The sequence below is a fragment of the Grus americana genome, chromosome 20, assembly GCF_028858705.1.
Source record: "Grus americana isolate bGruAme1 chromosome 20, bGruAme1.mat, whole genome shotgun sequence".
Classification (NCBI taxonomy): domain Eukaryota; kingdom Metazoa; phylum Chordata; class Aves; order Gruiformes; family Gruidae; genus Grus; species Grus americana.
Window position 1 is genome coordinate 1,557,735 of NC_072871.1, and position 27,426 is coordinate 1,585,160.

A 27,426-nucleotide genomic window follows, 5' to 3' on the forward strand; every position below is an offset into this window, starting at 1 on the left:
GTCCCGTTGTAGTCGGAAAGTGTTTCGCTGTCGCGAAACGTGTTTACGACATCGCCGTGAACGGGGAGAGGGGGGTTGGCGGCGGGTCCGTCACCATGTTCGGGGCGGCGGCGGCTGAGGAGGACGACGCGGATTTCTTGTCCCCCGCCAGCGGGTAAGCGCTCACCCCTTCCCACCCATCGCCCTGAGGGAACGACGGCCCGGACAAGCTGCGGGGTAGCGGCCCCGGTGAAGCCCCTTCACGGGAGGGTCAGGCCCCTGCGCAACCCGGGAATGGGCCTCGCTCCTACCCGGACCGGTGAGCGGGCCTGCGGAGCTTTCCCCGATGCCGGCCGGGCCGCTCCACGGGGTCTTCTCCGGACGGCGAAAACCACCCGGCCCCGTGACTGGATTTAGCGCCCGGTCTGTGTTCCCCCCCCCCCCGCCCGCTTTCCGTTCCGCTTCGGTGGGGGCGGAGGGGGAGCCCGGTGCCCCCGGGAAGGGGCTGGTTGCCGGAGCGGGCCCCTCGGTGTGCCCGGCGGGGCGGGGGGCCGAGGGGGCTCCGCCTGCCTGGAGACCCGGGCAGGGCTGTATTCGTGAGCCCCCCACGGAGGAGCCGGAGCGGCTGCTCGGGGCTGGTGGCGGAGGGGCCGGCGGGAGCAGCGGGAGGTTGGCCCTGACATGAGGGGGTGAGCCTGCAAATGCCGGGCTGGGGGGCTGGAAGCTGATGTGGCTGCTCGGGCCGCGTTCAGCACTCTTCAGCTGTCGCTGTCATCGCTTAACGTGTAACCCGGCCCGTAACTCGCTGCCCCTTGAAGGTTCCTCGGCAGTTGTTGTTTCAGCTGTACCTGCTCCTCGCCCCCTTCAAGGAGCTTCTGTTCAACAAGTCTTCTAAACTAATCCTCTCTTTTGTTAGTAAACAGTTATTTTTTTGTAAGTATCTCATGGAAAATGCTGCAGGTCCACTGACAGGGGTGTTGTCCTCTGTGGATTCTGCTTGGTAGTGTGAATTATTCACTTGTCTTGTGATACCAGGAGCAGGTGAGCTTAAATAGGCTTAAAGCAGTAAAACTGCAAATGACGTACCTTGTAGGAATAACCTACTTGCCAGCAGCATTATGCTTTCTGCCCTTTGATGGGAGAACGCCTGCCATTTTAAAATTTAGTGGGAGAATGAGTTTCCTGGACGTTTCAAGAAGACAAATTGTAGTGCTGAATGGTGGCTTCTCTCTTGTCGCATAGTTTTTTCAGTATTGTAACGATCAACTATTTCATATGAGGGCAGGCCTAGTCGTTGCTTTAAAGTAACTTCTTTTTTGGTGTAGTTTCCATCCTTATTTTAACTTGCAGTAGCTTTTGAGGAAATGAAACACAGCTGTACCACTTACCCCAGCCTCTGGGGGTAAAAGTTCTGCTTATTCAAATTTAAATGGCCAATTAGGATAGAGCTGCTTAACATGCATTCCTTGGTTTATTTCTAAAGTGATAGTAAACATTTTATATTTGATAAAAGTTATAATTAATGTTGTTCGTTATCTATAAAGCCAGTGTTAAATAAGGTAAAATAGCTTATTTCTCTTTCCAGTGCCAGATTGGCCTCTCTCTTTGGTCTGGATCAAACAGTCTCAAGCCATGGAAATGAATTTTTCCAGTACACTGCACCAAAGCAGCCTAAGAAGGGTCAAACGGCAGCTGGTAGGTAACTGGGCCTGAGCGTGGAGAACGAACTCTGCAGCATGTGTCTTGCTGGGAGAATGAGGGCTTTCATGAAGAACAGCAGTGCAAATAACGCGCTTCGCTTCCTTGAATGATATTATTCTCTAGTACCCTCCCTACGCCTAGTTAGTCTAGTGGCTTTGGAACATCACTCTTTATTTTTAATCTTCTTCTGGAGTTATTTCTCCTTGGGGGAAGGAACACGTCATGGCATTGTCACTGGCCAGCGCATGTGGCAGCTCTGTATCGCTGACAAGTATTCCTGCTTTTTGTTCTTCAGCAGGTCAGGCTGCCCAGAAGGCTCCTGTGGCCCCAGCAGCTTCAGGAGCACCATCGGTGTTTGTGGCCACTGCAGTTCATGCGTACCGATAGTAAGTGCAGCAGGGGTTTCCTGCGAGACCTTTTGGAGTCTGTCTCTGGGACCTTAAAACCTAATTGTAAAGGGAAGATAGTTTTTGGATGAGTGGGAAGAGACCATTGCTTATAGATGTGTGTCTGTGGGGAACAAACGCTACAAGTCGATGCAAGTTTCTGCTCAAAAGAAGTTTCAGTTGTGCTGCAGTTCAGGGTTACACAGTTGTCAAATAAACAGCAAGTTCCCGTTAAGGGAGCTGCATCCTGGGATGCTGACCTGACATTTGTGCTTTTTCTGGGCAGCTTCCTCAGATGCTTACGTCTCATATGTTCCCTCACAGAGCACTGGGGCATGAGCATGGAGTGACAGCAGTGAAATTCTCTGTCTGTTTGACACTGCCATCATGTAAAAACTCAATTGCCCTGGATCTGCGAAAAGAGCAGTTTTCAACTCAAACTCCATAATGTATGCTCCTATACCTCCCTGGGGGCAAGCAAGAAAGTTGTAATGGCTTTAAGCAAAGAAAGGCTGCCTAACACTTCAGGCATGAGGAAAGAGACCTGAACTCTAGAGAAGAAAAACTCAGTGATTGTAGAGAGAAATCTGAGGCAGGGACAATTCTACAGCTGAATATCTCGCTTGTTTTCCAGTACAAACGGGCAGTACCTGAAGCAAGGCAAGTATGGAGCAGCTGTAGTGGGGAACCATGCTACTAAAGAGGTGAGAAACACTTCACTAATTCAACATTTTCATGGTGAGAGTGCGCTGATATGAGGTAGTGTTTCTCTGAGCTCACCAGAATGTCTTTGCTTTTGATGTTGGAGGTCTTAGTTCCGCTCTTGCTTACGCTTTCCTGGGTTTTCTTGTGGCTCAGCCATTTACCTTGGTGACATCTTCCTTTTCTGCAGTCCGTGAGTTCCTAAGTTCTCTTACAACTTATGCCTGAAATACTTTGCAGTGTTTCAGGAACTGCACCTTTTCCAATGTTTCTGGAAGTGATTTTGATATTTATTCGGAACGTCTTTGACAACTGGATCACAAATCTGTGCATGTGGAAATCAATATAAAGCAAAATTTTGTCCAGTAGTACAGGGATGCTTTGCTTAAGTTTTATTACTTTGGTATCAAAAATATCTCTCCTTGCCAAGTACTTCTCTAAGAACACAGCCCTGAGGTGCCCAGTAAATCGGTGTGTTTCAAAGATACTTTGAATACTCTGACCTGTCCTTGATGTTGGTGTTTCGTAACTCCTAATTCATGTTGTCTCACTAAGTTGCTTTTGCTTTGGCAAGAACAAAAATAAAATAGCAGTTTGGTAAACTAGTTCCTGAGTCACTGATGTGAGAAACGTTCAGGTGCGGCATTCATGGGGGAGCTGGGAAGGACAGGGCTAGCGGAAGGAAGCTAACGCAACCCTTCTCAGGATGCCTTTGTAATATTGCAGCCCGCACAGCTGGGAACAGCGGATTTCTCCCAGTTCCCCACCTAGTTGTGCTGAGTGGAGAAGCTATTCCTACAGATGCATAAAAGAAAGCACTTTTCCTTATTAGATCATCTCTAGTAGAGCCAAATATGTCCATATAATGCTATATCTGCATTATATAGTACTTGGAAAGCTTCCTCCAATTTATTAATCTTTTACATTGTTTTATGCCTGTATACCATATACTATGAGTTTTATGTATTGAAGGGTTAGTGCGCCATCTTTTTACACAGTAACTGAAAAATGTGGAATTAGTGAGAGCATCTTGCTTATTGCGAAATAATTAGTTGGAATTGCTTGACTGCTGTAGCTAAATAAGGCTTGCATATTTTCAAGAGTTTTTAATAGGTTACAAAATTGTGTTAAGTATTTTTGCCGTGAAAAACGCTGCTGCAAGGTGTATTTGGCAAATAAATGCTGTAGCCTTAGGTTCAGAATTTGACAAAGCACATTAGAATTGAAGACGTTTTGAGTTTCTGCTGTTTGTTTTTCTTCCCTGCCCAATTCTTTGTGGAATACAGTACAGGATCCTCCTTTACGTCAGTCAGCAGCAACAGATTGCAACTGCAAGGATCCACCCAGGCTTCATACTCACGGTAAGACTGTGGATGAGAAAGCTTCCGGTGATCTGTATTGTTCACAGCAAGCAGGAATTGACTCTGAAATGCTTTCTTAAGTCTTAGACTGTAGCTTTTGAGGTCAGACATCTGACTGACCCAGCAAGAGGTGTCACCGTGACTGGGAACACTGTTCTGCTCTGCCTCCTAACTTGCATTGCACAAGAGACTGTTACATCTGCCTTGTGCAGAGCACTTCAGCAGTAGGTTTCATAATGCAAGTTTGTGCTCTGTAGGAGGTATGTCATTAGGTATATTATTACTTCTCGATCACAGGGGATGATTTGAGTTTTGCAGTCCTACAATGGGTAGAAACAGAGCAAAATTTTTCTTGCTAATAATTTGTAGTTAAGTGACTGAGAGAATACAACTGAGCAGGCAGAAGGAAATGATAGCAAGGAAATGTTTTCTCTCGGAAATTTGACACTCAGCATTTTCCTGCTGGTAAGAACAATTTGGAGCATTGTAAGTCCTAAAATAGGATCTCTCAGGAAATTCTGTTTTCTGCCAGTTTTACACAAAATTGGCTTGTGGATTTGCTGCTTGTAGCTTCTCATCAGGTGACATAAAATTTCTTGATTTGGTAGACAGAATTTCAGTCCACATTTCTGACCAGGGTGCTAGTTTGCTCTTTAGTTTTATAAGCATATTTTGAAAGATGAATGGGTTATGTGCTCAGCAGCGGTGACACGGATTTTTAGAAGTGTGGAAAGAGTGGTGACTCCAATCGATTCTGGAAGTCTAAATATAATCAATACTTACGAAAAGGAGATGACTTACACTTGAAAATCTCAGTATATCTTACAGAACCTAGCTTCAAAGAAGCTTGTGAAAGCTTTCATCATCTTGTGAAAGCTGCAGCATCTATGAAGAACTTAATATTTGCTTAAGTATTTGAGTTACAATAATTCTTCCACAATAAGAAGCACATAAATAAGAGATAACTTGTGCATTCTGAACTTGGATAGTAATACAGCAGGATTCTCCCTCTGCTTAATTTCAGTAGCTCTTTAAGCTGCTTTTGGATGTGGATTTTTTTTTTTTAATTTTAGTTGAATGCATCTTTTCATGTATAACATAGGACTGATTTCCTTTCCCACAGGTTCAGCTCAACAATTACAGTACGTTCTATGATGATCAGAGACAAAACTGGTCCATCATGTTTGAGTCAGAAAAGGCAGCGATGGATTTCAGTAAGCAGGTAACTACTCCCTCTGTGTGAGGTATGACTTGCTGGCCTGTTCAAAACAACAGGCAAATCAAGGTGTAGCTCTGAGAGCCTCTTACTGCTGGAAGGTTCTAAGTCAGAGTTGTACTTTCTCGTTGAAGTTTAGCTTTGAGATCTGCAATGAGCTGAGTTTTGTTCAGTAGATCCAGGCCTCTGAGGCAAGCAGCCTGTTACTTCTGATGGGATTTCTAATCGAGCTTCTCAAGTGCTGTAAGAGCAATGGTTCTGCAGAGCAGAGGGTGTTTACTTATATAGCTCAGCAAAATTCAGCACAGGGAAACGTGGAATGCCTCTTAGTGCATCTGTAACCTGGGCTTGATCAGTACAGTAAGAAATGCATCAGATCTGTAATGAGCCACAGTGGAACTATGTGGAACACTCTGTTTTAACAGCCGGAGGCATTGACGGGCTTTCCTTCTGCAGGTATGCATTGCCAAATGCAACAGCTCCCCAGTGCTCGATTCGGTCCTCTGCCAGGATCTGCTTCTTGGAGAAGGGCAGGGAGTAGAAGGAGGAGACTCTCTGGAGATTGCTTATACGGGTTGGCTGTTCCAGAACAACGGGCTTGGACAGGTAAAGACATTTCTGCTGCCTCCTCATGCTGAGTGAGTGCGATAGTGCCTGGAAGGAACCTGCTGCATCTGATGTAGTGTTGGTGTTAAAGGTATTTTTTCAGTCACTTATGGCACCGTGAGGTCATATGTGTTACCTGTAGAATAATTAGGGGTTCCGTCACTGTTCAGGAGGAGGTGATTGAGATGCTTTTAACTTTCATAGGCACTCTCACATATTAATATTAATGAAAACAATGAGAAAGATCAATGAAGGTAGCAATGCTCCTTTGGAAACGGCTTGAGGAAGTGATAAGAAGGGCCTTGTCTGACACAAAGCACATCTCCAGATGTTAACAGAATGAGAGTGCTTTTACATTCTCTACAGCTGTGTCCAAACCAGCTTGCTAATAAGCAAAATAAATGCGTTGATGTTTCAAAGTATTACCTTTAAAACACTTCTGCTGCTTTTACTCTTAGAGACGTTCATGACAAAGGGCTTTGTGTTTGCATCCATTTGCAGTTGAATCATTTTGCTATAGAAAAAGACCTTCTGTTTTTCATCTTCAAGGATTTTTTTGTTTTTCTTGGTCTACCTGGCATGCTTCTCTCTATGTACCAATGGTACGTAGCAGAGCTTACTTCTAATCTCCTGCAAGAGTTGTTCAGCTGCGTACATCTTAGTTTAATGTACAAAACTCCTAGACAGTTGTTTGCTGCTTGGTATAAAACTGTTGTGTAGTGTTGTACTTGGCCCAATGCTGTTTTGACCATCAAGCTCAGCAGTTTTAAAATCTGAGTCTCCAACTATCATTCACTTCAAGAAATTGTACTGTGCATGGGTGAGAAGCTCTAGCTATGCTCTGTCTTATGCGTCAGGATTAACTTTGGAAGTAGCAGAATAAGACATAGCACACGAGATTTCAGGGTTTATGGAATGTGTAAAGTAGCATTCAGAATCTTGAGACAGTTGGGAAATCCGTGTATTTTGTGTTTTTGTTCAACTCTAGGTGTTTGACTCAAATATTAACAAAGACAAGCTGTTGCGGCTGAGGCTGGGATCTGGAAAGGTCATCAAGGTAGAAATTCTGGCACTTTCATTATAATAATTGAAGTCTCAGAGCTTTGAATCACTGAAGATCTTTAGAATTCATATATGCTATTTCTGTTACGTTTCATTTGATAGAAAACACTCTAACAGTGACTCACTCAAACTTCTTAATTTGCGCAGTATAGCCAAGTCTCCTTCTCAGTGGTAGTGTTAGAAAGAAGTTGTCCTGCTTGGTAAAAAAGGAAGCTTCCTGTTTTCCAGAGCTGGAGGGTTTTTTTTGTGGGGGGTGCTTTTTTTTTTTCCTGGAAGTCACTTAATCCATTACCTTGTTCTCAGGGAACCCTGTCTCTAAAGGAAGATTTCCATTTGAGAAGAACTTCAGCTTCCTCCCTGCTCATTGTGCCTCAGAAGCAGAACACCTGGGAGAAGGGCATGGGAGGGTGAAGACAACTGACAAGTTTTAGGATGGTCTAGTAAAAGATACTCCCTGGAGTGGTTTTACCCTCTAAGTCAAATCCTGAGGGTTTTGACTCTAATAATTTTTCAGTCCAGATGGTGTTATTCCATAAAATATCATTCCTCCCTGATGTTATTCCATAAAATCAGGTTGTGAATCAGAGATACTTTTGTTCAGATCACTTCCATTACCTGTTTAATTCATATATGACCTGTTACAAGTTGTCCTTTACTGAAGATGCACTATTTTTCTTTATTTTTTTTAGAATTTTTAAATTTTTGTTTTGCCTGGGTGTCGTAGCCATCTGTTAAATACCAGCATCCATTTGACAGTTTGCATTGCTCTGATTTTGAAATCTCCTTCGCTACAACAGTTTTCTGTGGGTGCTTTGTAAATCTAACCGTAGCAATTCGGAAGTGATCTCTCAGTGACGTGGAGTCCTCTCAGCATTCTGGGAAAGATCAGAAGTTGTCACTGTCTGCCCTGCAAGCCACCTGCAACTGCAGAACTTGTGCGCACAGCATGCAGTTCTTTTCTCCAGGATATCAGTGTGATATGCGATAGCTGCTTAAGTTATGATATCTAAAACTTGAACCAGGTATCTGTAGCCACACAGAGACCTGGAAGCCTCCAGCCTTCGTGCTAGAGATGGCTGTAGCTGTTTGGAGCTGCATCTTTATTCTTAAGTTAATGTTGCAATTTATAATTGGCCATTATGGCTTCTTGTAAGACAAAGGTTTAGTGCTGCAGACTGCAAATTAATAGGATTTTACAAGAATCTCTCTATATGTGTTCTGGAGTCTTCTATAACGGGTGCCTGAAGCAGTCTTAATCAGTGTAATTAAAAGAAACTGTAATGTCACTGATCCAACTGTTTGCTTTCTCTTCTGTTGTGTCTGGAAACCAAAGGGCTGGGAAGAAGGAATGATGGGGATGAAGAAAGGAGGACGAAGATATCTCATCATTCCTCCGGCATGGGCCTACGGGGCTCAGGGAGTGGCTGGCCGTGTCCCTCCAGACTCTACTCTAGTTTTTGAGGTGGAAGTTAGGCGGGTGAGTGTCTCCTGCCAAGCGTTTATTTTACATCTGCTTTGTGGCTGTTGGGTGGCAGTGTCTGTCTGCAAGGTGAAAACCTGCTGTTGGCGTGAGAACTACAGCTCAGAAACTGTTATAAACCAAATACCTCAGGAAGATGTGTAGCTTTAATTAAAAAAAAAACCAACAAAAAACACAAAACCAACAACAAAACCCTAAACCCAAAAAATCCCTCTGGGCTCTTTACTAAGACTTATCTGTTCTAACTGTCTTGGGATCTTTTCATTGTCTTATTTGTGAGTCACTTGGGAAAACAAAATACTCATGGTGAGCAATGACAGGATCTAAAGACTCAGCTTCTCCAGTTCTGAATCAGTTGTATGCTTTTGCTTCAAGTGCAAGGGTTTGACAAAGGAGTAGTCATCAAAAGTAAACAAGTTGCTGAAAACTTTTTTGGGAACCCAGAAAAACATCATGGTTTTTGTTACGTGCTTTTTAAGGTGAAGTTGGTAAAGGAATGCTCTGGTTCAGATGGACAGAGTGTTAGTTCAAGGGATTCTCCTGCACCTTCTCCGGTACCCAATTCAGATGGCTTCTCTGCGGACACTGGTTTATTGCCTCCATCTACCATACCTCCAAAGCCTGGGTAAGCACAGTTAAAACAACCTGCTGTGTTAAAAGCTGACTGTGCTCTTAAACACCTGGCACAACGCTGCATTAACACATTGTATGGCAAATGCAGCTCCTCTGTGTGCCAGCTGAGTGCCGTCAGTGTGGCTGAGGAATGCTTGCTAGCAAGACTTGCAGGAAAGTTTCTGCTTGAATGCTGACTTTCAGATTTAAAGAGATTGAAGTGGGCGCAGATGAAAGAAGTCATTCCTCTACAGCAGTACTGAGATCTAGTGTGATTAAGCTGTGTGGGTACTGCTACCACAGCGTTCTCATCTCGGGTGGCAGTATAGTCATGAGTTGGTCTTGGGTAATGGCTGACTTCTTTAATTGCAAATTTTACGTGGTCATTTGTTTCTTAAATTAACTAAGTGGGTCAGTCATCCTTTTTGAGGAGTTGAAGTTTAGGTGCTCTTTTTGTTGCCATAAGAAGTTTGTTATTGGACTTGGTTAAAATTGTACCAGAATGTGGTCGTTACAACAATCAACAAAGTCATCTTTCTGTAATTAGCTGTTCCACAGCCATGGAACTTGCCCATAAGGATGTTCTGAATGCTACAGATAATGCTGCAAAGAATCTTCCAAAAGTAAAAGAAATGCTTATGATATAAGAAAATGGTTTTCCTAGGGGGAGGTGTATTTGATAATATTTAGAAATGCAGAATATTGGGTCCTGAATTTCATCTTTGTTGATCTCCAATATCAATGTACACCTGTTTGGCTTTTCAGGGACCCAGCCGTTCGGGCCAAGTCAAACTCCATCAGTGAACAGCTAGCAGTAAGTGCTGTTTTTTCCTAACTAAGTTGAAGCCTCAAGTAGGGAAGCTGGGTTGGTTTCACCTCTGCATTCAGTGTTGCTGAAAATAAAGTGAGCGTTATGCAAGCAAGATGCTCTCAAACGTTCACCTTACAAACAGCAGATTAGGGCCTTGGTTTTGAAGGGATTAGCAGAACATGAGGAACCTCAGTCCTGGTTCCTACTCTTAAATGCAAAGTTACCTTAACCAGGTGGATACACACAAGGCTAGTCGTCATCTTGGATAAATGGACAAATTTAAAATGGATACTAGAGTAACTGGGACATTCAGTATAAGGTTATATAGTTACATGAGAAGAAGACTTTTCATGTGTGCCTCAGGATAGAAAAAGCTGCTAAGCAGCTTCCTTAGTTGACAGGTTTTCTCATTGCTGTGTTTTGTGCAGGGATGGATTTGTCTATGTAATGACAGCAATGTCATCCCAGAAGGAGAGTATGAAGCCATATGAAGAATCCACAGTGTTATCTTGTGTGCTTGAAAATCAGTTTTTCACACAGTCATTAAAAAATTGAAAGAACCAGAATTAAGTCAGTGATTTAGAAGAGTCTAATCCTGATAGATGTCTCTGTAATGTCTGAAAAGCCTGGGCTGAGAGACAAGGGAAGAGTAACTGCAAACATTTCTTTTAGAATCCAGATGTAGCAAAGGCAAAGCTAATTTCTCGGATGGCTAAAATGGGACAGCCCATGCTGCCTTTCCTTGCCGGGACAGCAGGTAGTCAACTTGACTCCAGTGACTCGGAAATAGAGGTACATCACCCATCACATAAGTGTGACTTTTTTTGATGCTTTTTCTACAATGTGAATTCCTTAAAGTGGAGCCCATAGCAATAGCTCTCCCTTTGCACAGGGAAAGCATACTCTACTTCTGTGGTAAAAGGGTTTAAGGATTCCACTGTTCCTATCCAGTTCAATTGGGTTAATCGGATGACCGATTAACTGTTCGCTCATTTTTTAGCATTCCTTGTAATATGCAGAAATGTTTTTAGGATCCAAACACACTGAGAGGGACAGCGCAACCAGTGGCTTCATCTTCCGTGAGACCATCCCAGCCAGCTCATGCAGTGCTGCCCACAGTGTCCACACAAGGTAATACACTGGTGAGCCTGGGACTGGTACAGAGAAATTTCACTTCTTCGCAGGCTTTGCCTGTAAGGGCTGTATGAATAGAGGATTCCTTTCAGGAACTGAAATAGGAACTCATAGATAGCTTCTAATAACGTTTGTTGATCTGAAGCTCCATAGGTAAACTAATTCCTAAAGTCTTTGGAGTATGTCTGCGTTGTGACCTTGTGCGCGTATTACTGCTTGAGGAGAAGCAGCCACGGTGCGTGAGCTGCTCTGTCACTGCGTGTGCTGGGGTGGCACTGAGGTTTCTAGGACATGTGATTTGTAAACGGAACTGTTACAAATCCTTTCCCAGTGAACAGATTTTTTTGTTTGTTTGAAAATGATGGAAATAATAGCAAAGGGCATCAGAGGGCTGGCAGGTCTGGAGTGGCCTTGAGCTATCTTCCAATGAGGGAATAGTAATGTCAGCTGCTGGTCAGCTGAGCAGTCTTTAGAGTCTGAGTAACATCATGTGTCACTAAACTTCAGAACCACCTTTGTTTGAATGAAAAGAGGTTGTCTAAATGTAGCAGGAAGCAAAATTTCTGTGAAAGATGACTCTCTTCTTGAGCTTTTATCACTTGTTTGAGTGGATTTAATTTTCACAAGGCTGCAGACAGGCTTGTGTTAAATTTTGGCTATTTAGTGACTTTTTTGGCCATTTTACACTGGGTGAGTTAAATTATTTCTAGCTACTTTATGGCATGCTGATTTTCTTTCTTCCCTTTCAGTACCTCAAGCATCTGGTTCTGCACCCTCAGTATCTTCTGCTGCTTTAATACCTGCAACGATCCAGCCCCATTCAGCTCTTCCTGGAGGAGCACAGGGTTTTCAGGTACCAAAATGAAACCAAGGAGAATTGATTCTGTCCTTTCTAATAAGTCTTACTGTCTTCTCCATTGCTGGGAGCAAGGATTCTATAGCCATAGGTAAGGGTGAGAATCCCAGGCTGCTTCTTGTGACTCTTCTTTGGTATCCTCTGGTTTCCATCACATGCCTCGTAGAATTTAATCAAAAAGGACTAATTTTCTGCCTGCTGATGGCTTCTTAAAGTTGAGCTAAGAGTTAACCAGACTATTTTATCCACTACAAAAGCAGATACTAAACAAAAAACTTCCAAGTACTTGTACAGCAGGTGAAAACAAAAGTGTTGAAATTTTTCTTGGTTTTGGTCTGTTTTTCTGTGAGAGCTCATTTGCACGCTTAACGTGTTTATGGGTCGTGGTTTTTCATCCAGTGAAAGAATAATCCTTTTAAAAGGCTTGTGGTGCCACTGCTATAAATTGATGCAATCTGCTCGCTAACAAGGAAACTTTGTGGGCTTAACACACAATGCATTTGCCACATCAGGTAGTGAAGACTTAGTACAAAGCCATTGTGCAAACAATTCTATGAAGCCTAAACCCTGTGCTTTCTGTAGTTATTTTCATTTAACCTATTTTCTGGAGGATTTGGGAATCAAACAGTGGCCTATGCTGTATAGAAGCACTGTTTAAAGGGTTCAGGCAGAGGAAGAAAATATTTGATAATTAATACAAATGCTATTTGGGGGTGGGGGGAGCACTAAACCCCAGCAGACCCCCCAAAAAGCCCAACCCTGGTGCATTGCTTTGGCTTTGCATTTTCCTTGTATTGAAAATGACGGAAGTTGTGGCAAATAACAAGATAAAGACAGGCTTTTCTGTTTGATGAAATAGAAACTAGTTATTAAAGTGAAGTTTTAATCTGACAGTGATTTGGATGTATTGTTTTCAAAGTTGACCCTGGTGTACTGAATTCTTGAAGAAACTTGGCCCAAGTTGTATTGTAATTTTCTTTTTTTTTCTTGCCTGAGAGAGTAAATTTATGAGTGAGGTACTCCTAGCATTTAATGCATTCTTCAGTCTGTTTAGCTGCTTCTGAGCACTGAGCAGTAAAGTTGCAGTCAAGTTGTGCTGCGCTGTTTGGACCTTTCCTAGGAATAGCCTTGTGTTCAAATTAGCATAATTGCCGATTACTGCACGTCCAATAAGCTGCAGCAAGCCATTCACATGCTAATCTTTGCGTCTCAAAACATAGGGTAGCATGCTCTTGCTTAAACTTTAATGCAGAAGGTAACTTAGTAAGCTGTGGTAACTTGAACACATATCTAAGCCTCAAAAGAGCAGCTTTGGTTTTCTGCCTTTACTATGACTGTTGTGTAATTTGACTTCTCCCTAATTCTGTGGTTTTTGGTGTTTTGTTTTGTTTGGGCTTTTTTTCTTTTCAAATATCATCATTGTTCTTGGGCTTCAAAAACATGAAAACCACTTAAGTGTGAGGGAGGAGGATATCAAAACATATTCTAATCTATTGAACTTGTTCCTCAAGGCATACCCAGGAATGGCATTTGCTTACACCCAGACTGCTGCATCTGCTTCTCAGCTCCAGCCTGTAGGCCAGATGTATCCCACACCTTACCAAGGTACGTTCAAAAAAGTACGTGCTTTTCAGAAGGCCGCAATACCTGCGCTAAGCTGTTTATAATGACTATTTAGGTAATGATGGTAGCATACACATACATCCTGTTGGTAAGGCTGTGCTGTTTCACAGATTCTTATTTTTTGATACCAAATAGGGGCAAACATTTCCCAATAAATGTGCATCTTTTCCTTACCTTAAGGAGCTTCATGCAGTGTGAAAGGGTGGGAAATTTCTAGGTGTATTTCCAAGGCTGTGTATTATTAAAGGTATTTTATAGCTGGTACTTCCAGTTATAAATATAATTGTAACAGTAAACAGCTATCTTGCCAGCCAGGGAAAGAATTTAAGTGTATGTATAGGGGCCTTTACTAAGTGGGAGAACATAGCCCGAAAGAAGGCACAACCTGAGAAGGACTAAAGGCGTTTAAAGAACCATTTAGGTAATCCCTGTCAGTGAAGATTTGAGCATAGCTGAACCTTTCTTGGAGCATGTTTTTTCAGTTCAAAGTTTCAGAAGCCAGCCTTCACTCCTGTTGTCCAACCTCTTTGTGTACTGTTCTGTTGTGTCTGGGGCTTCCCTCTTGTTGACCTAAGTGCTGTCACGTGGCTCAAGAATTTCCTGTAGTTGTACACCTGCCTATTCACATTACTTGGAAAATACCTACATTATTAGTTTTCCAGATGCCATGTCCAAAAAATAAAATATTTCTGGGAAGAGCTCAGCTGTCCTATCTGGCAGGCTTCAAACTGCTAATCATTGCTTTTGATGTGTCTGTATGCAGGTGTTTTCCCCTTGTAACTGTAGATCTCTCTCTTTCCATTCAAGCACCCGGGGACGTTACTTCCTTTTTGATGACAGAAGCTCGGCAGCATAACACTGAAATCCGAATGGCCGTTAGCAAAGTAGTAGATAAAATGGATCATCTGGCTGCCAAGGTAATGTGTGGCATGGACAGGCTTGTTAACAATGTTACTGCTGTTTGCTCTCCAAATGTAGTCTGAGGAGTTGGCTCTATTTAAATGCCTACATTAAGTTTGTAAGCGATGTACTAAGTTAGTGAAAATTTTGATATTATTAGACCTTGAAGTAGTAGCAGTTCAGCTCCTATGGAAAAGCTAAGCCTAGGCTTGGGGGAATGTGCTGTCTCTTATGGTCTTAAATATCATATGGTGCATCGTATTTGGAGAGATTCAGGAGGTGTCACAGTAGTGTATACCCTACAGCTGATCAGATAGAACAGTGAAATGGATCCTTGCAGATGGCTGACTCTTACCTACACCCATAAATTCATTTCATCTGGCTTATCCCTGCAGGTGGAGGAGTTGAAGAAACAAACCACTGGCAACAGCTCACTACTGCCGGGTATCTCCTCTGTTACTATGGAAGCCTCAATGATCATGAGCAATATCCAGCGCATAATCCAGGTGAGCATGGCCAGCTTTATTTGACTACTTCCAGAAGGAACTGGAGCCCACTGTGTTACTCCTAATGAGGATAGCAGTACTGGCTTGGCCCAAATGTCCATTCACCCATCTGTTCTATTTTTGTGTGGCCAAAACCACCTGCCTAGGTAAGAGCATGAGATACACAATGATTTCCACCCCTCTTCCCCCCCAAAAAAAAAAGCTCTTCTCAACAGTTTGTGGTTTGGGTACTTTCCGAGCCAGAGTTGATATGTTGGTATTTGATAGGCCTTGGCAAAAGGTTCATGTGAGGGAAATTCAGCCTCTTCTTAAACCGTTACGGACTTAACCCACAGCATCCTGCAGAACAGAGTTTCACAGCTGAAGTACCATGTTGCAAGAACCACCTACTTCTTTTTTTCACTACTTAATCTTATGCTTTGTAGTTTTTTTTAGGTAGCAGCCTTACAATTTGGGGTTTTGTGGGTGAAAAAGTCAACCAGACACAGTATTCTCTGGAATGTGGTTTGGCAACCACAGGCCTATGACAGGATTCCTGCTAAATGCAGCATGGCACCTTCCTGTGGGGTTGAGGCAGAAGGTGACAAGTCTCACATCTGTACAAAACAAAGGTTTAGGTACTGCTGCAAAAAAGTCTGAGTAAGATGAATATTCATGCTGGGCTATGCTTTAGGAGAATGAAAGGCTGAAGCAGGAGATATTTGAGAAGAGCAGTCGGATTGAGGAGCAGAATGAGAAGATCAGCGAGTTGATTGAGCGGAATCAGAGGTAAGGAGTGGGAGGGTACAGCCTCCCCTGCATCTGCAAAGACTTTCTAGCTTACACTTGGTTAGACATAAATAGGAAGGGTGGTGTTTAGGATAGATACGTGTTCTGGTATTTTTTTTTATTATGTTTAAGGCAGTAAAAGTGTGGGGTTTCACACACACACACACACACACACCCCCCCGTAGGACATATCTCCAAAACTGTGGTTTACAGTAAGCGTGAATGTGTAAAAGGGGGGAAAAAAAACCTTCGTGTTATCTTCTTTGAGCACGCTTGCTCTGCTTCTCAGAGTTACTTCACTTTTGCTAGCTTTTTAGGGAGTTAGAAGGAATTGCAGGTGGTGTAGTGGTGTCCCTAGTTCCTCTGTTGGGTGTGTGTTTTATTCCATTTAAGAAGGGGAATTACTCATTTAAGGAAATGGCAAAGATCGATGGATATCAGGTTACCAAAACTCTTGATTGTGTGATAGGAACATTAGACTTGTTGCAAAGAGGTAAAGCACTTATCCAAACTGATATCATCTCCGCTGTGCCAGGCACACCCACTCCACCCTTTTGAGATCAGGGCACCATGCAAAATTGTCGGACTTGTGAAGAAAACTGCTTTGACATATCAACTTTTCTATCTGAGCCTTTTGCTCCAAGATATGTATTTACATAAATAAATGCTTATGCAGTCTTCTCCTGTTCACAGATGTGTCGAGCAAAGTAACTTGCTGATGGAGCAGAGGAACCATTCACTGCAAACAACAAATGAAAACACACAGGCAAGAGTGTTGCATGCAGAACAGGAGAAGGTAATGGTGACAATGAGCAGTCATAGACCTCTGACTGCAGCCTGGAAAGGGGCTGCTTGTTGCAGAAGCCTTGTTAGTCAAAGGCTTAAGTCAGATCTCTTACTGCAGTTCTGAACTTGTGTTTTGAAAGCTGTTTTGAGGGGAAAAAAATAGAATATTTTCATGGCTTTCATGACAAAAGCAGCACAGAGGATATAAATGTAGACCTTTGCTATCATAGCTTGCATATTCTTACCTTACAGAAAAGTGTCTGATTTATTGTTAACTTTGTAGGTATATGGCCAACATGTTGAGGAATTGTTTGTATCACAGGGCTTTGTCGGGTTTCAGAAAAGTTTTATTCCTTTTATTAAACTGACATAGAGTGAATGTAGCTATAAAAAAATTATTTCCTACTAGATTTTCTTCGTTGTGCTTTTTTTTTTTTTTTAAATACTAATCAAAAGCTGGTACCAATAATGTGCTCTTGTGAAAGGGGCTATTGGGAAATAGCTTTCAAACCAGTTAAATACACCTATGCATGGCTGCATATCCTGTAACGTCCACTCATGACAGCCCAGGTAGGCTAGCTTTGAGGTCTGTAATTGCATGGTGTCTTCTGTGCCTTCTCAAGCACTGGCTTCTTAAATTACACCAAGTTCAGACTTGCACCATGCTCCTCTGCTGAGTTGTGTACCTCTCTGGCTCAAATGTGAGATGATAAATGCTTGCTCTGCATGAGAACTGTAACTCGGTGCACCTAAAAATTACAGAAACTGCAGCTTTCCCAAGTATGCTAAAGAATAGTGCAATGTGTGGCTGGTAGTTGTATGCTGGTATGAGCAGACAGTGAAGGAGAGCTGTATTTTTCCACTGAGAGCCCAGGTTGCATACCCATAACATGTAGGGAGTGTGAGAGATTCTAACCAGGAATAAGTCAGGCTGAAATACTAAATAAAATTCCTTTCTGTCAGTGAGCACGACATCCAGCTTGCATGATAGGTAACCTGGGGAAGAAGCATCTTTTGGAAGTATAAGATAGGATCTTCAGGAATCTTTTGGGCCTCATCTTCAACAGGACTCCACTTGATTCAGCAGTCACTGCCTAGGTGATAACACTATTACATGAATAGATTTCAGACTAAGACCAGAAAAGCCGTGACTTACACTGGAGATGATTTCCCCTAGTTTTGTGAGAGTATTGACTGTAAATATGAAGGCTGGTATTCCTTCCTCTTCCTTTTATCTAACCTAGCTTGTTCTGTGACTGCAATTGCTGAGATCACCATGAACAGACAGAATCAGGGAACAGAATTTGAAGCTATTTTATCTATCCTTTACTTAAAAATAGGGACTCACCATTTATTTTGTGATATAGGCCAGGCATCTGTACCCAGGATGATGGAGAGGAGTTATTAGTAGCTTGCTGCTTTAGGGCTGTAGATCTTCGACCCTGGCAGAGCACCTGGCAGCTTTAGATGAAGGCTTCTCTTCCATGATGATAAGTGATACTCCACACTCTTCAGTGCAGCGAAACGGTAGTCACATATAGGACCGCTCCCACCTCTGTGGTGTGTAACGTACTGTAAGGATACCTTCAGCTTCTTTCTTTTTAAGCCAGGCTTCACTACCTTTTTCTGTCTAAGTTTTTACAGTTCTTGGAATAATTTGAAGGCTTCTCTGGCATGCCTTAGGCTCCTGTAATGAAGCATTTTGCTTTTCTGATGATGATTAATGCCTCTGCCTTTCAAGTTGTGTTCTTAACTCTTCCTGTTTCCTGTCACTGCTTTCTCTTCCCAGCACATGCTGCCAGTGGATCGGGGCTGGGACCAGGTGAGGCAGTGTGTCTGCTGACTGTGTAGGTGATAGATAATTGTGCCCTAGCTAGTGCCAGCCCAGCTGCCTCTTGAACGCGCTAGGGCCTGATTGGCATTAAAAGAATTGCCTCAGATCTTGAGTTAGCACAGATCTTCAACTTGGAAAAGGGCTTTATAACTGGCAATGTAGCCATTGGCCCCCTCTTCCTTGGAGAGCTTTCAGAGAAGTTTGTCACGTTGCTGCTCGTTTCACCTCCCCCATGGGAGAAATAGGCCGTGATCGTATAATTGTCAGAGCAGACACAGATTGTGTAAGATCCTTGGTAGCTGGAGGCTGGAGCTGAGCTAGCATAGACATGAAGCATTCACTGCAGAAAAGTAAGTCTAGTAAGAGTTCCTGGCATAGAGTTTCCTTTTTGCTTTTCTTTATGTACCATTAGCGAAAAAGGCAAGTGTTAACATAACCTTTTAGATATGCCATGGGATTTTGTTTTGGTTTTATCATGCTGGGAGTCAGTATCTTGAACTGCAGTGAGACATTTATGGAACATAAGAGGAGGGCAGATCTGATTTTACCCAGTCTCTACTGAAATGCTGCCACCTCTTTAAAGTGAATGGCGTAGTATCCCAGCCCTCAAGGTCAGCACATATTCATGCTCACCAGAGTTAGAACAATTTTGCTCATAACTCTTCTCTGCCAGAAGGTGGTGGTCCTAGTCCGAAGAGAAAGGCTTTAGTTCTCTTATGGGGATAAAGCAGAGAGAAACTCCAGTTCTCCTGAACTTACCAGTTACAAGAACCTGAAAGGCTGTTGGGAATCTGGATGTAGACATAGCTATAGAAGCTGTTTAGGTAATTCCCTGCAGCAAGTGAGGTTTTTTGATGGACGTAGTTCTATCTTTGCAGAGCATCCTCTGAATTTTGTGTGTCATGCAACGAGATTGAGAATGTGACTTTGTGTCTTTGTCTTGATGCCTTGAGCCTCTCCTAATATGTTGTTTACGAGTTGTCTAACAAGCTGTATTAGTACCTGGTTTTACCTGAGTCACTGATGTTGAGCAATACTAAATCTAAACAGGTCAACAAATTACTGTGAGAACTACACTCCAAAGTGACAGCCTTGCCCGTGCAGACACCTCAAGGTGACTGTGTGCTCTGGAGAGAAGGTGCTCTTTTGGCTGGAACAAGCCTATGTTTTGTGTGGCTTTTCAGTGATTTGTAAGCTTATTGAAGATAATTAGATGTCAGAGCCTAGACTTTTACTTGAATAGATGTTCTCATAGCCTCAAAACTCTGAGCAGAGCCACCAGGCACTGGTACTAGTCTTAAAAATATGTTTAAGATTTTCAGGAAAACTCACAGAGTTGAATTAATGTGGTGATGAGGTTATTGGTGGCCTTGTGCAACTTTCTAGTAAGTCTGGACAGGTTCCAGCCAAACGACTCACAGCAACATGGTAAAAAAGTTATCATTACCTCGTTGATTTGGAGATGTCTGTGAGGTGCTGGATCCCAGCACTTTCCCGATAAAGTCTCCAGTACTTTGTCAGTTCTTGCTGTGAGAACAGTTCTGGTGCTTCCTCACACTCACACATCCCCTTTTTTTTTTTTTTTTCCTCCCTTTTCCCCACTCCATTTTGCGATACAGGCCAAAGTGGCTGAGGAGTTGGCAGCTGCCACAGCACAGGTTTCCCAACTGCAGCTGGAGCTGACTGCCCACCAGAAGAAAGAAATGGACCTGCGGAAACAGCTGTCTGCCACTTTGCAGGAGGCAGAGCGACATGAGACGCAGCTCAACAAACTGCAAGCACAGTTAGCAGGTAAGACTTCTTATGCCTGTTCTGTGAGAGCTCCTTTATGTCATTCTTTTTTCTCTTTTGTAAGTCACAGGATTTTTCTTTCTTCCGGGGTATCTATTCCTGCTTTCCCTAGGATCAGTCACAAGGGTATTGAAGAAGGCTATTGATGCACTGAAATGTCTGAAGGGTATCTGCATCCTTGTTACCACTAAAAGGAAAGTGGGCTGAATCTATGAACAAAATCATCTGGTCAGGGATGCGTTTGTAGCAGCAATCTCTTGGCAGAGGAACCAGAGGTGTTCCAGTGGTTGAAAAGTTAAGATAAAAGCTGAGGTATTAGTGTTGCTGTTTTGCAGAAGTTCTTGATAAATTCTTGTTCCTACTGCAGCTGCAAACAATGGTGGTGATTTCATTGTGCAGGAGACACTGTTCCTTCCCATCAGCCCCCAAATGTGCAAATCTGAAACATGTAGTGCTGAAAACCACAGTAAAGTATATTTTTGCAGAGCTCCAAGAAGCTTCTGAGGACACTCAGACCAGATTCAAAGCTGAGAAGCAGAGCCGCAAACAGCTGGACATGAAGATTACAGCACTGGAAGAAGAGCTAACGGACCTCAGAGTGGAAAAGGAGACTCTTGAAAGGGTATGTCTGGTGTTAGCACTGCAGAGAGGTGCAGGGTTTCAGCTGTGTGCTGAAATTTAACGAACAGTCTTGCTTGTAAATACGCAAGTTAGGTGAATCTCAACTCATCGGCAGGCAAGGATCCCTGTGCTGGTGGAGCCTTTGTGCTTATGTGAATTTTATTTTTTTTAAAATATCTTAACCAGTAATATGCTAACCTTTCTACCTAAAAAAATAAATCTCCTCTTCATTTTTAGAGTGATAAGATTCTCTACTCAAGGAAGCTCTTTGTGCACGAGGAAGAGAAGCTACTTCGGTGCAGTCTGGCCTATTCTAAGTCCTGTTCTGTATTGCAGAATCTTGCAGAGAGGAAGAAGAAATCCCTCTCAGAGAGAGCTCAAGCAGAGGAAGAGATGGAAGAAATACGCAGATCGTATCAGCAGGAACTGGACAAGCTTCGGCAGTTGCTGAAAAAGGCACGGACTTCGACTGACCAGGCAGCAGCAGAGCAGGTGAGCAGTCATGGGAGCTTCTCCAACAAGTGTCTGGAAGGAACCTACAGGTAGGAAATAGTCATGAAAATGTCATCTGCTTGATTGTAAGGGTTAACTTTAACACAGGGTTCACTTCTTTATTGTCTTTGCTGGTGTGTGTTGGCCCTGCTTCTGACTTTGGGATTTACTCTGAGATGTCTCTAAGGAAGTGCGTGATTTGAGTAGGCAGGAAGGCTGCCAGGTCCCAGCCATTCTCTGACTCGAATCACAGGCCGCTGCTGTGGCCGCAGAGTTTTGCGCAGCACTGATGCAGGCTGGCACACAGCATCGGCTGTAGACTGTGCTAAAGAGAGTGTCAAAGTGAGTTTGTAGAGTAGAGAGAAGAATGCAGGACTGCTGATGAGTGAAAGACTGCTTAGAAATATGCAAAGAGATCTGAAGTCTGAGCCAGACCTTCAGGCCAGCCTGAGGGATCGTGGCCGGAATTGAACTCAGAGGCGTGGGCAGGAGCTGGTGCCAGCTGCAGGGCTGCATGTGGGTATTCCAGCCTGGGGCAGGAGATAATGTCCAGCCCCGAGCTTTCAGCCGCTTGTTGTGCAAATGCAGATTGTGTGTGTTCCTAATGGTCTCTCTTACGTGATGGGCAGCTATCGCTCATCCAGGCAGAGCTGGAATCCCAGTGGGAAGCCAAATGTGAACGTACGCTGGCCTCGGCCAAGGAGCAGCATGTTAGACAGTACCAGGAGGTGTGTGAGCAGAGAGATTCCCTGCAGCAGCAGGTGTCCCAGCTGGAAGAGAAGGTAAAGGGCTGTTCTTTATTGTTGAAATGTAATGCCAAATAACCAGAAGCTGTAACCAACTGTCCTCTCCCACCTAATTGTGGCTGGATTTTTGGGGGGTTGTTTTTTTTTTTAATTTATTGACTGTTACAGAATTTGGTCTTGTCTGCGGGATGTGTCTGTACTTGCATCTGTTACGTTGGGATGGTGGGCTCGTGAATTTACTACTGCAGGTCGGAATGAGGGAGAGCCAAGACGACGTTGGTTTTGGACTAAAGCAACAGCTACAATCTCTTCTGCTTATCTGCCTTGTTCTGAGTGACTGTATTTGAGCAGAAAGTGTTTTGAAGTGGGTAACACTGAAATAGGCTGCAAACTGATGGGCTCTGGTTCTTGTCTTTCAGCTTGCGGCTCTCAAGCACTTGAAAAAAGCAGAGGAGCACAAATTATCTGAGTTTCAGCAACGTTTGGAGCAACTAGAGCCTATCAAAGAGAAGGTAAAGGGAATAACACAGCAGCTGGATATGAACTGGGGTGCAGTAATCACTAGCCTCAGACTACCTATGTCCAGAAAAACAAGAACGTGAGCACCAGAATATGAGAGGGAAGGAATAACTGCACTGCTTCCAGCAAAACAGAGCAGGTCCAATGAGACCCAGCCCTCGTTTCACTGGGATCTCGGTAATGCCATGCTCGTTCTTGGTGTTACGTGAACTTGCAGAGTTAACGATGTGGTTGTGGATCTCCAAGGATTACCTTGGCTGGATATCTTTATTTCGGTGCTGTTACTTTCAGCCACGTCTTTTGTAACTCCCTATCAAAGCTCAGCTTAAAACTGCACTGGGCGATTTATCCCTCGCTAAACAACAGTTTACAGAGAACCCATCCACTGCGAGGTTCACTGCGGTGCTGTCTGTGGAGTGGTTCTGACTTTGGGTTTCCCTTTTGGCAGTATTCAGCCTTGCAGTCTGATACCATGGTGCTGAAGGCTCGCTATGAAGAACGCATACGAGACCTGGAGAAGGACCAGGGCAGATCTTCACCTGCAGACTTCACAGAAGAAGTGAGTTTGACTATCCAATATTTCTCCTTACTCAGCAAATCTAGTCTGTTTACCTTGAATTATTTGTATTTGAGTGGAGATAAGAAGGAAAAACATTCTTTTCTCCATAGCAGCACTGTGTTTCTAGTAGCAGGCTCTATAGAGGAAGAAAGGATGTCATCTTCCTGCTAATTTTTAGGTCAAAACTTAAAATTTGAGGTTTAGATTTTGAAATTAAAAGAATAATAAGAAATAAGCGTGTCTGCCTTGGGTTTGTGCCACCTGCCTCAGTTTTGGAGGGATGGGTTTGGTGCATATGTAATGGTTCTGAATTAAGATGGCATGATGTATTCTGCTTTGTTATGGGAATTCCTGATCTGAGAAGTGGATTCTTTGAAAACCACATGTGTATGTTTGGATTTATTGTTCCTTCACCTGGAGAAGTATCTGATCTTAAGTCCAGTGCTAATGAATTGTATCTTTGTTTCCTGTCCTGCTCTTTTCCAGGTAAAGAAGATAATGAATGGTGTATTTCAATCTCTTCGGGGCGAATTTGAGCTGGAAGAGACGTACAGTGGCAGGACAGTTCTGGGTGTTGTCATGAACACTATTAAGGTACAACAGCAATACAAAGTGATTGATGTGAGAGGATGAGTCTTAGGCTAAAAACACAAACTTGCATTGTGAGTCTGAATAACTGTGAAGCAGAAATTTGTCGTGGGTGGCAAAGCAGCACGGTAGTAGAAGAAAGATGCAGGGATCTGTGATGGTTTTGAATTTTTTTTTTTTAAGTTATAACCTACCTTTTCTCTACTCAATTTTTTTAGACTGTAACACTGCAGCTACTCAACAGGCAGCAGGAGAGAGCAGAGCATGACAATGAAAAGGAGGAATCTGGAACAGGAGCAGCAAGACGGGAGGGATCACTTGGAGCAGAGGGAGACCATGAAGAACCTGTGCAGCATAGCCCAGCACAGGGTGCTGCGTGCCCAGCTGGTCCTGGGGAAGCAACCACGGGCTCCACAGTGTCTGACCAGGATGGCGAGTCTGTTCCTCTGTCTGCCAGGCCCAGAACTCCTGAGGAGGAGCAGGTGACACAGAACAGTGTGGTGTTGGAAGATGAGAAGGTCCAGGAGGAGAATCTGTCTTCTGGAGCTGAATCCTGCCTGGATAAAGGGCCTGTGCTTGCAGGACAGCCTGTTTCTGAGGTGGATGAGGACTTTGTCCCAGCTGAGCAAAGGCAGGAGAGCAGTCCCATTGGGAAAGCCAAGACTAAATGCAGTCCCTCCAGAGTGTCTTTGCAAGCAGAAGTTGCAGAACCTTCTGTTCTAGAAGCCCAGCGAGATGTGGCTGTGCTTCCAGAACAGCCAGCTGCGGAGCCGAAGGCAGAGGAGCCTGGAGGAGGTTTAGAGCCCCCTCCCTTAAATGGGGAGGGAGGGAGCTGCACAGACCCATCAGACGGACCTAGCTCCGAGAGGGACCCTGCTTCAGTGTCCAACAGAGCAGAGCTGGGCTCAGCTAGCATCAGAGAAACCCCAGGACAGCAGGAAGTGGGCTCCAGCCCCGGGCAAAAAGATTCCAGGTGAGGTGTGACTGCCAGGGCAGCCGCAGCCCCGCACTCCTGCTGATCAGCTCTGTCTGGTACAGCGGCTCAGCCAGAGCTGGCTCCGTGGTGGTACTGCTGCAGGGCAGCGCGCGTGGGAGGGCTGAAGCACCACTGCGGTGCTAGTGCTGGCTGGCACTGGGAGACCAGGCTGTCAGGGGCACGCTCGGCTCGTGTCACGAGCCCCACGGGCTCATGTCGGGGTGGAGGCAGTGGTGCCGTTATCCCAGCTGAGCAGAGGGGAGCGTGCCACTTCTCTGGGATCTGGTATCGGTGACTGCCAGGTCTCATTACTGAAACGTTCTGCACTGGTGAATAGTTCGTGCCTTATAAGTTTGCCTCAGCAACAAAGCTTTTCCATCGTTCTTTAACAGAACTTGTAAAACCAAGGTCCCATCCTCTGCAAGCAAACTGTTAACTCTTTATCTTCTTCTAGCCTCTTTGAGGATGACAACTTCTTTGAAACACCATCTCATAAACCACTGAAGCCTCGAGTTCCCTCTGAAGAGGAGGATGAAGAGGAAGTGGTATGTGTCTGTACCTTTCCATTCCTAACCAGGTTCAGGTGTTAACTGTGAAATCCTTCCTGTGGCAGTGGGGGCTGCCTGGCTCCTGCTAGCTGAGCTCAGAGCTTCCCACACATTCTCTGTAGAAATCAAGAGTCTCTGGGCTGGTTTGTTGAGCTTGGAGGGGTTGCCTGGGCTGAGATAGTGATGGTGAGCTCCTGCTGGCATGAAGTTAGTGAGGCTTGCAGGGTTAATTGAAGGGGTTTAGTGTCTTGTCCCTCTCCTATCCCTTTTAGCCTGTAAGTGTCTCCTGGAAAAAAAACTGCAGTGATGAGGCTTCTTGATATCATCTCCTGAAAGCTGACAGAGATTTCAGAGCTAGAAGCGTGTAGCAGTTACTAAATACAGGGAAGCTTGAAGACTGACAAGTTTCCCTCTGATTTGACTTCCAGAGCATGAAGGGGCGTCCCCCTCCCGCTCCGCTCTTCGGTGATGACGACGATGATGATCTGGATTGGCTGGGATGAAGAGCTGGCTGGTGAGCCTGAGCCCTCTCCTCTGGGCATGGCCTCTTCTGTGCACTGAGCACTTAATGACCTCGTACGTGGGACGGTTGTGAACAACCAGGGACTTGCAGGCGCCTGCACGGCCGGCTGACGGGGCCTGAGAGCGGGCAGCTCTGCACTTGTGAGCACTCAGACCTGTCGCTCTGACCTGACAAACACATGCAGCGGTTGGGGTGAGCTGAAGGAACCAGCTGGTCCTACTGCGCGTTTGTATTGCTGTCCTACTCCTGTGAACTGTTGATTTGTTAATCGGAAACTTTATGCAAATATGAACTTTGTGAAGTGCTTCAGAAGAACAAGTCTGGCAGGACCCTGCAGTAGGTAACTACTCTTTTAAAAAAAAACCAACCCAGACTAAAATCTCTCCTCCTGCCCCAGTGAAGATCTCCTTGGAATATTCCTTGTCCCAAGGGTGGCTCTACACCGTCTCATCACCACGTATTTGCAATGAGTAGTGAGAGAGTTGGCCAAGAGACCCCAGGCTGGTGATTCCTGTGAGCCCCCGGCCCTGCGCGGGCGGCTTGGGGAAGGCCCGGGGGCTGTGCCCAGGCGGTTCAGGCCGGCAGGGGCTGAGCTGCGGCCCCCGTGGTGCTCACTGACCCCCCACCCACGGGGCTGCAGCACCGGGGTACCCGCAGCCAGGGCTCTGCTAGACCAGTGCTCCAAGCACAGCTGGAGCATCAAGTAACCACTGTTGTATGAAGCCAGCTCCCCAGCTCTGCGTTACCGAGAGCCCTGAGGCTCACAGAGACCTGACAAAACTGATCCACTGTGCAGCCCCTTCCTCTCCTCGCTGTTTGCGTCCAGAGGTGAGATCTTTTTTTTTGCTGGGTTGTGTTTCACCAGCAGTGAAAGCAGTGATACAGATGTGTAACGTGCTCCTGGGGGAGAGAGAGTCACTGCAGACAGCCAAGCCCCTCGCCTGTGCCTTTTTCTCTGCTGCTCAAGGTGTGACCATCATAGCACGAGTTAAAAATCAGTAATGGTCAGTCATAAGCTATAACCCAACCTTGCCTAGGGTCTGCTGGGGGTTTGGGGTGTAACTTTTCAGTCTAAGGGGACCAGGAGGGGAAAGCAGCGAGGACGGACAGACAGGCAGCTGGGCAAACACCTTGGGCTTCTCATGGCACTCTCACTTCCACACTCATTGGCACTAACACAGCTTAAAACTAGGAGCAGGTCTTTGTGTCTTTAAAACAAATAAAACCCCCCTTCACTTAATAAAATGGAAGTGCTTAAAGTAGTTTATTACAGTTTAGTTTCTACAACTGCCTCTGATCTGTGCCCTCCTAAATGCCATTTCTTGGGAGGAAGGACAAAAAAAAGCACTGGAGCGTAGTGTGGCTAATTGCCAAATGCAGCTGAAATTGTGGACGAGGCCAGTGCCTGTGCTGCAGCTGCCCTGCAGTTGTGCAGACACCTGGCCTGCAGGCTGAGCTTAGCTGGGGTTTCCTGGGGAGCCGCTCCAGAGGTCAAAGCACTGAATAGTTACTCAGTGCTGAATGTGACGGTGTGTGAAACCCGGATTTTCTGGGACTCCCCTTCCGCGTGCTGGTCTGAGGGCGGGTACCCTGACCTGGCCTCTGCCCCCGTCTGGAGCAGTGTCCTCGTGGAGGTCGTTACTAATACTAACAAATTCCACTACTTCTTTCCTGTCACAGATAGATGACCCGAGGGATTTGCATTTCACTTCTTGAAAAATAAAGTGCAATTAAACCTGT

General features: G+C 44.6%; 1 protein-coding gene across 3 annotated transcripts; it reads left to right on the plus strand.

The window, feature by feature from the left end:
* Window positions 1-28: 28 nt before the first annotated feature.
* On the plus strand, window positions 29-27,426 carry FKBP15 (FKBP prolyl isomerase family member 15). Of its 3 annotated transcripts, none has more exons than XM_054848690.1 (29): window positions 29-154; window positions 1,565-1,674; window positions 1,976-2,066; window positions 2,701-2,770; window positions 4,055-4,129; window positions 5,253-5,351; window positions 5,802-5,951; window positions 6,940-7,008; window positions 8,347-8,490; window positions 8,973-9,118; window positions 9,871-9,919; window positions 10,589-10,708; window positions 10,948-11,047; window positions 11,800-11,903; window positions 13,418-13,511; window positions 14,337-14,446; window positions 14,825-14,935; window positions 15,609-15,703; window positions 16,397-16,499; window positions 19,943-20,114; window positions 20,600-20,736; window positions 21,072-21,227; window positions 21,857-22,009; window positions 22,393-22,485; window positions 22,941-23,051; window positions 23,538-23,645; window positions 23,858-24,612; window positions 25,070-25,160; window positions 25,592-27,426. In XM_054848690.1, exons 1-29 carry the CDS (start codon window positions 96-98, stop codon window positions 25,664-25,666), a joined length of 3,750 nt encoding a protein of 1,249 aa, XP_054704665.1. In that variant the 5' UTR covers window positions 29-95; the 3' UTR covers window positions 25,667-27,426. The 3 variants fall into 3 exon arrangements, with proteins under 3 accessions (XP_054704665.1, XP_054704666.1, XP_054704667.1); XM_054848691.1 differs by having other exon boundaries at window positions 61-154; window positions 1,979-2,066; XM_054848692.1 differs by lacking the exon at window positions 10,589-10,708 and having other exon boundaries at window positions 61-154.

Coding starts and splice junctions, on each gene's coding strand:
- FKBP15 (XM_054848690.1), top strand. CDS start 96: ATGTTCGGGGCGGCGGCGGCTGAGGAGGACGACGCGGATTTCTTGTCC. Junction 9,119..9,870: donor ACCATACCTCCAAAGCCTGG/GTAAGCACAGTT, acceptor TTGGCTTTTCAG/GGACCCAGCCGTTCGGGCCA. Junction 11,904..13,417: donor GAGGAGCACAGGGTTTTCAG/GTACCAAAATGA, acceptor TTGTTCCTCAAG/GCATACCCAGGAATGGCATT.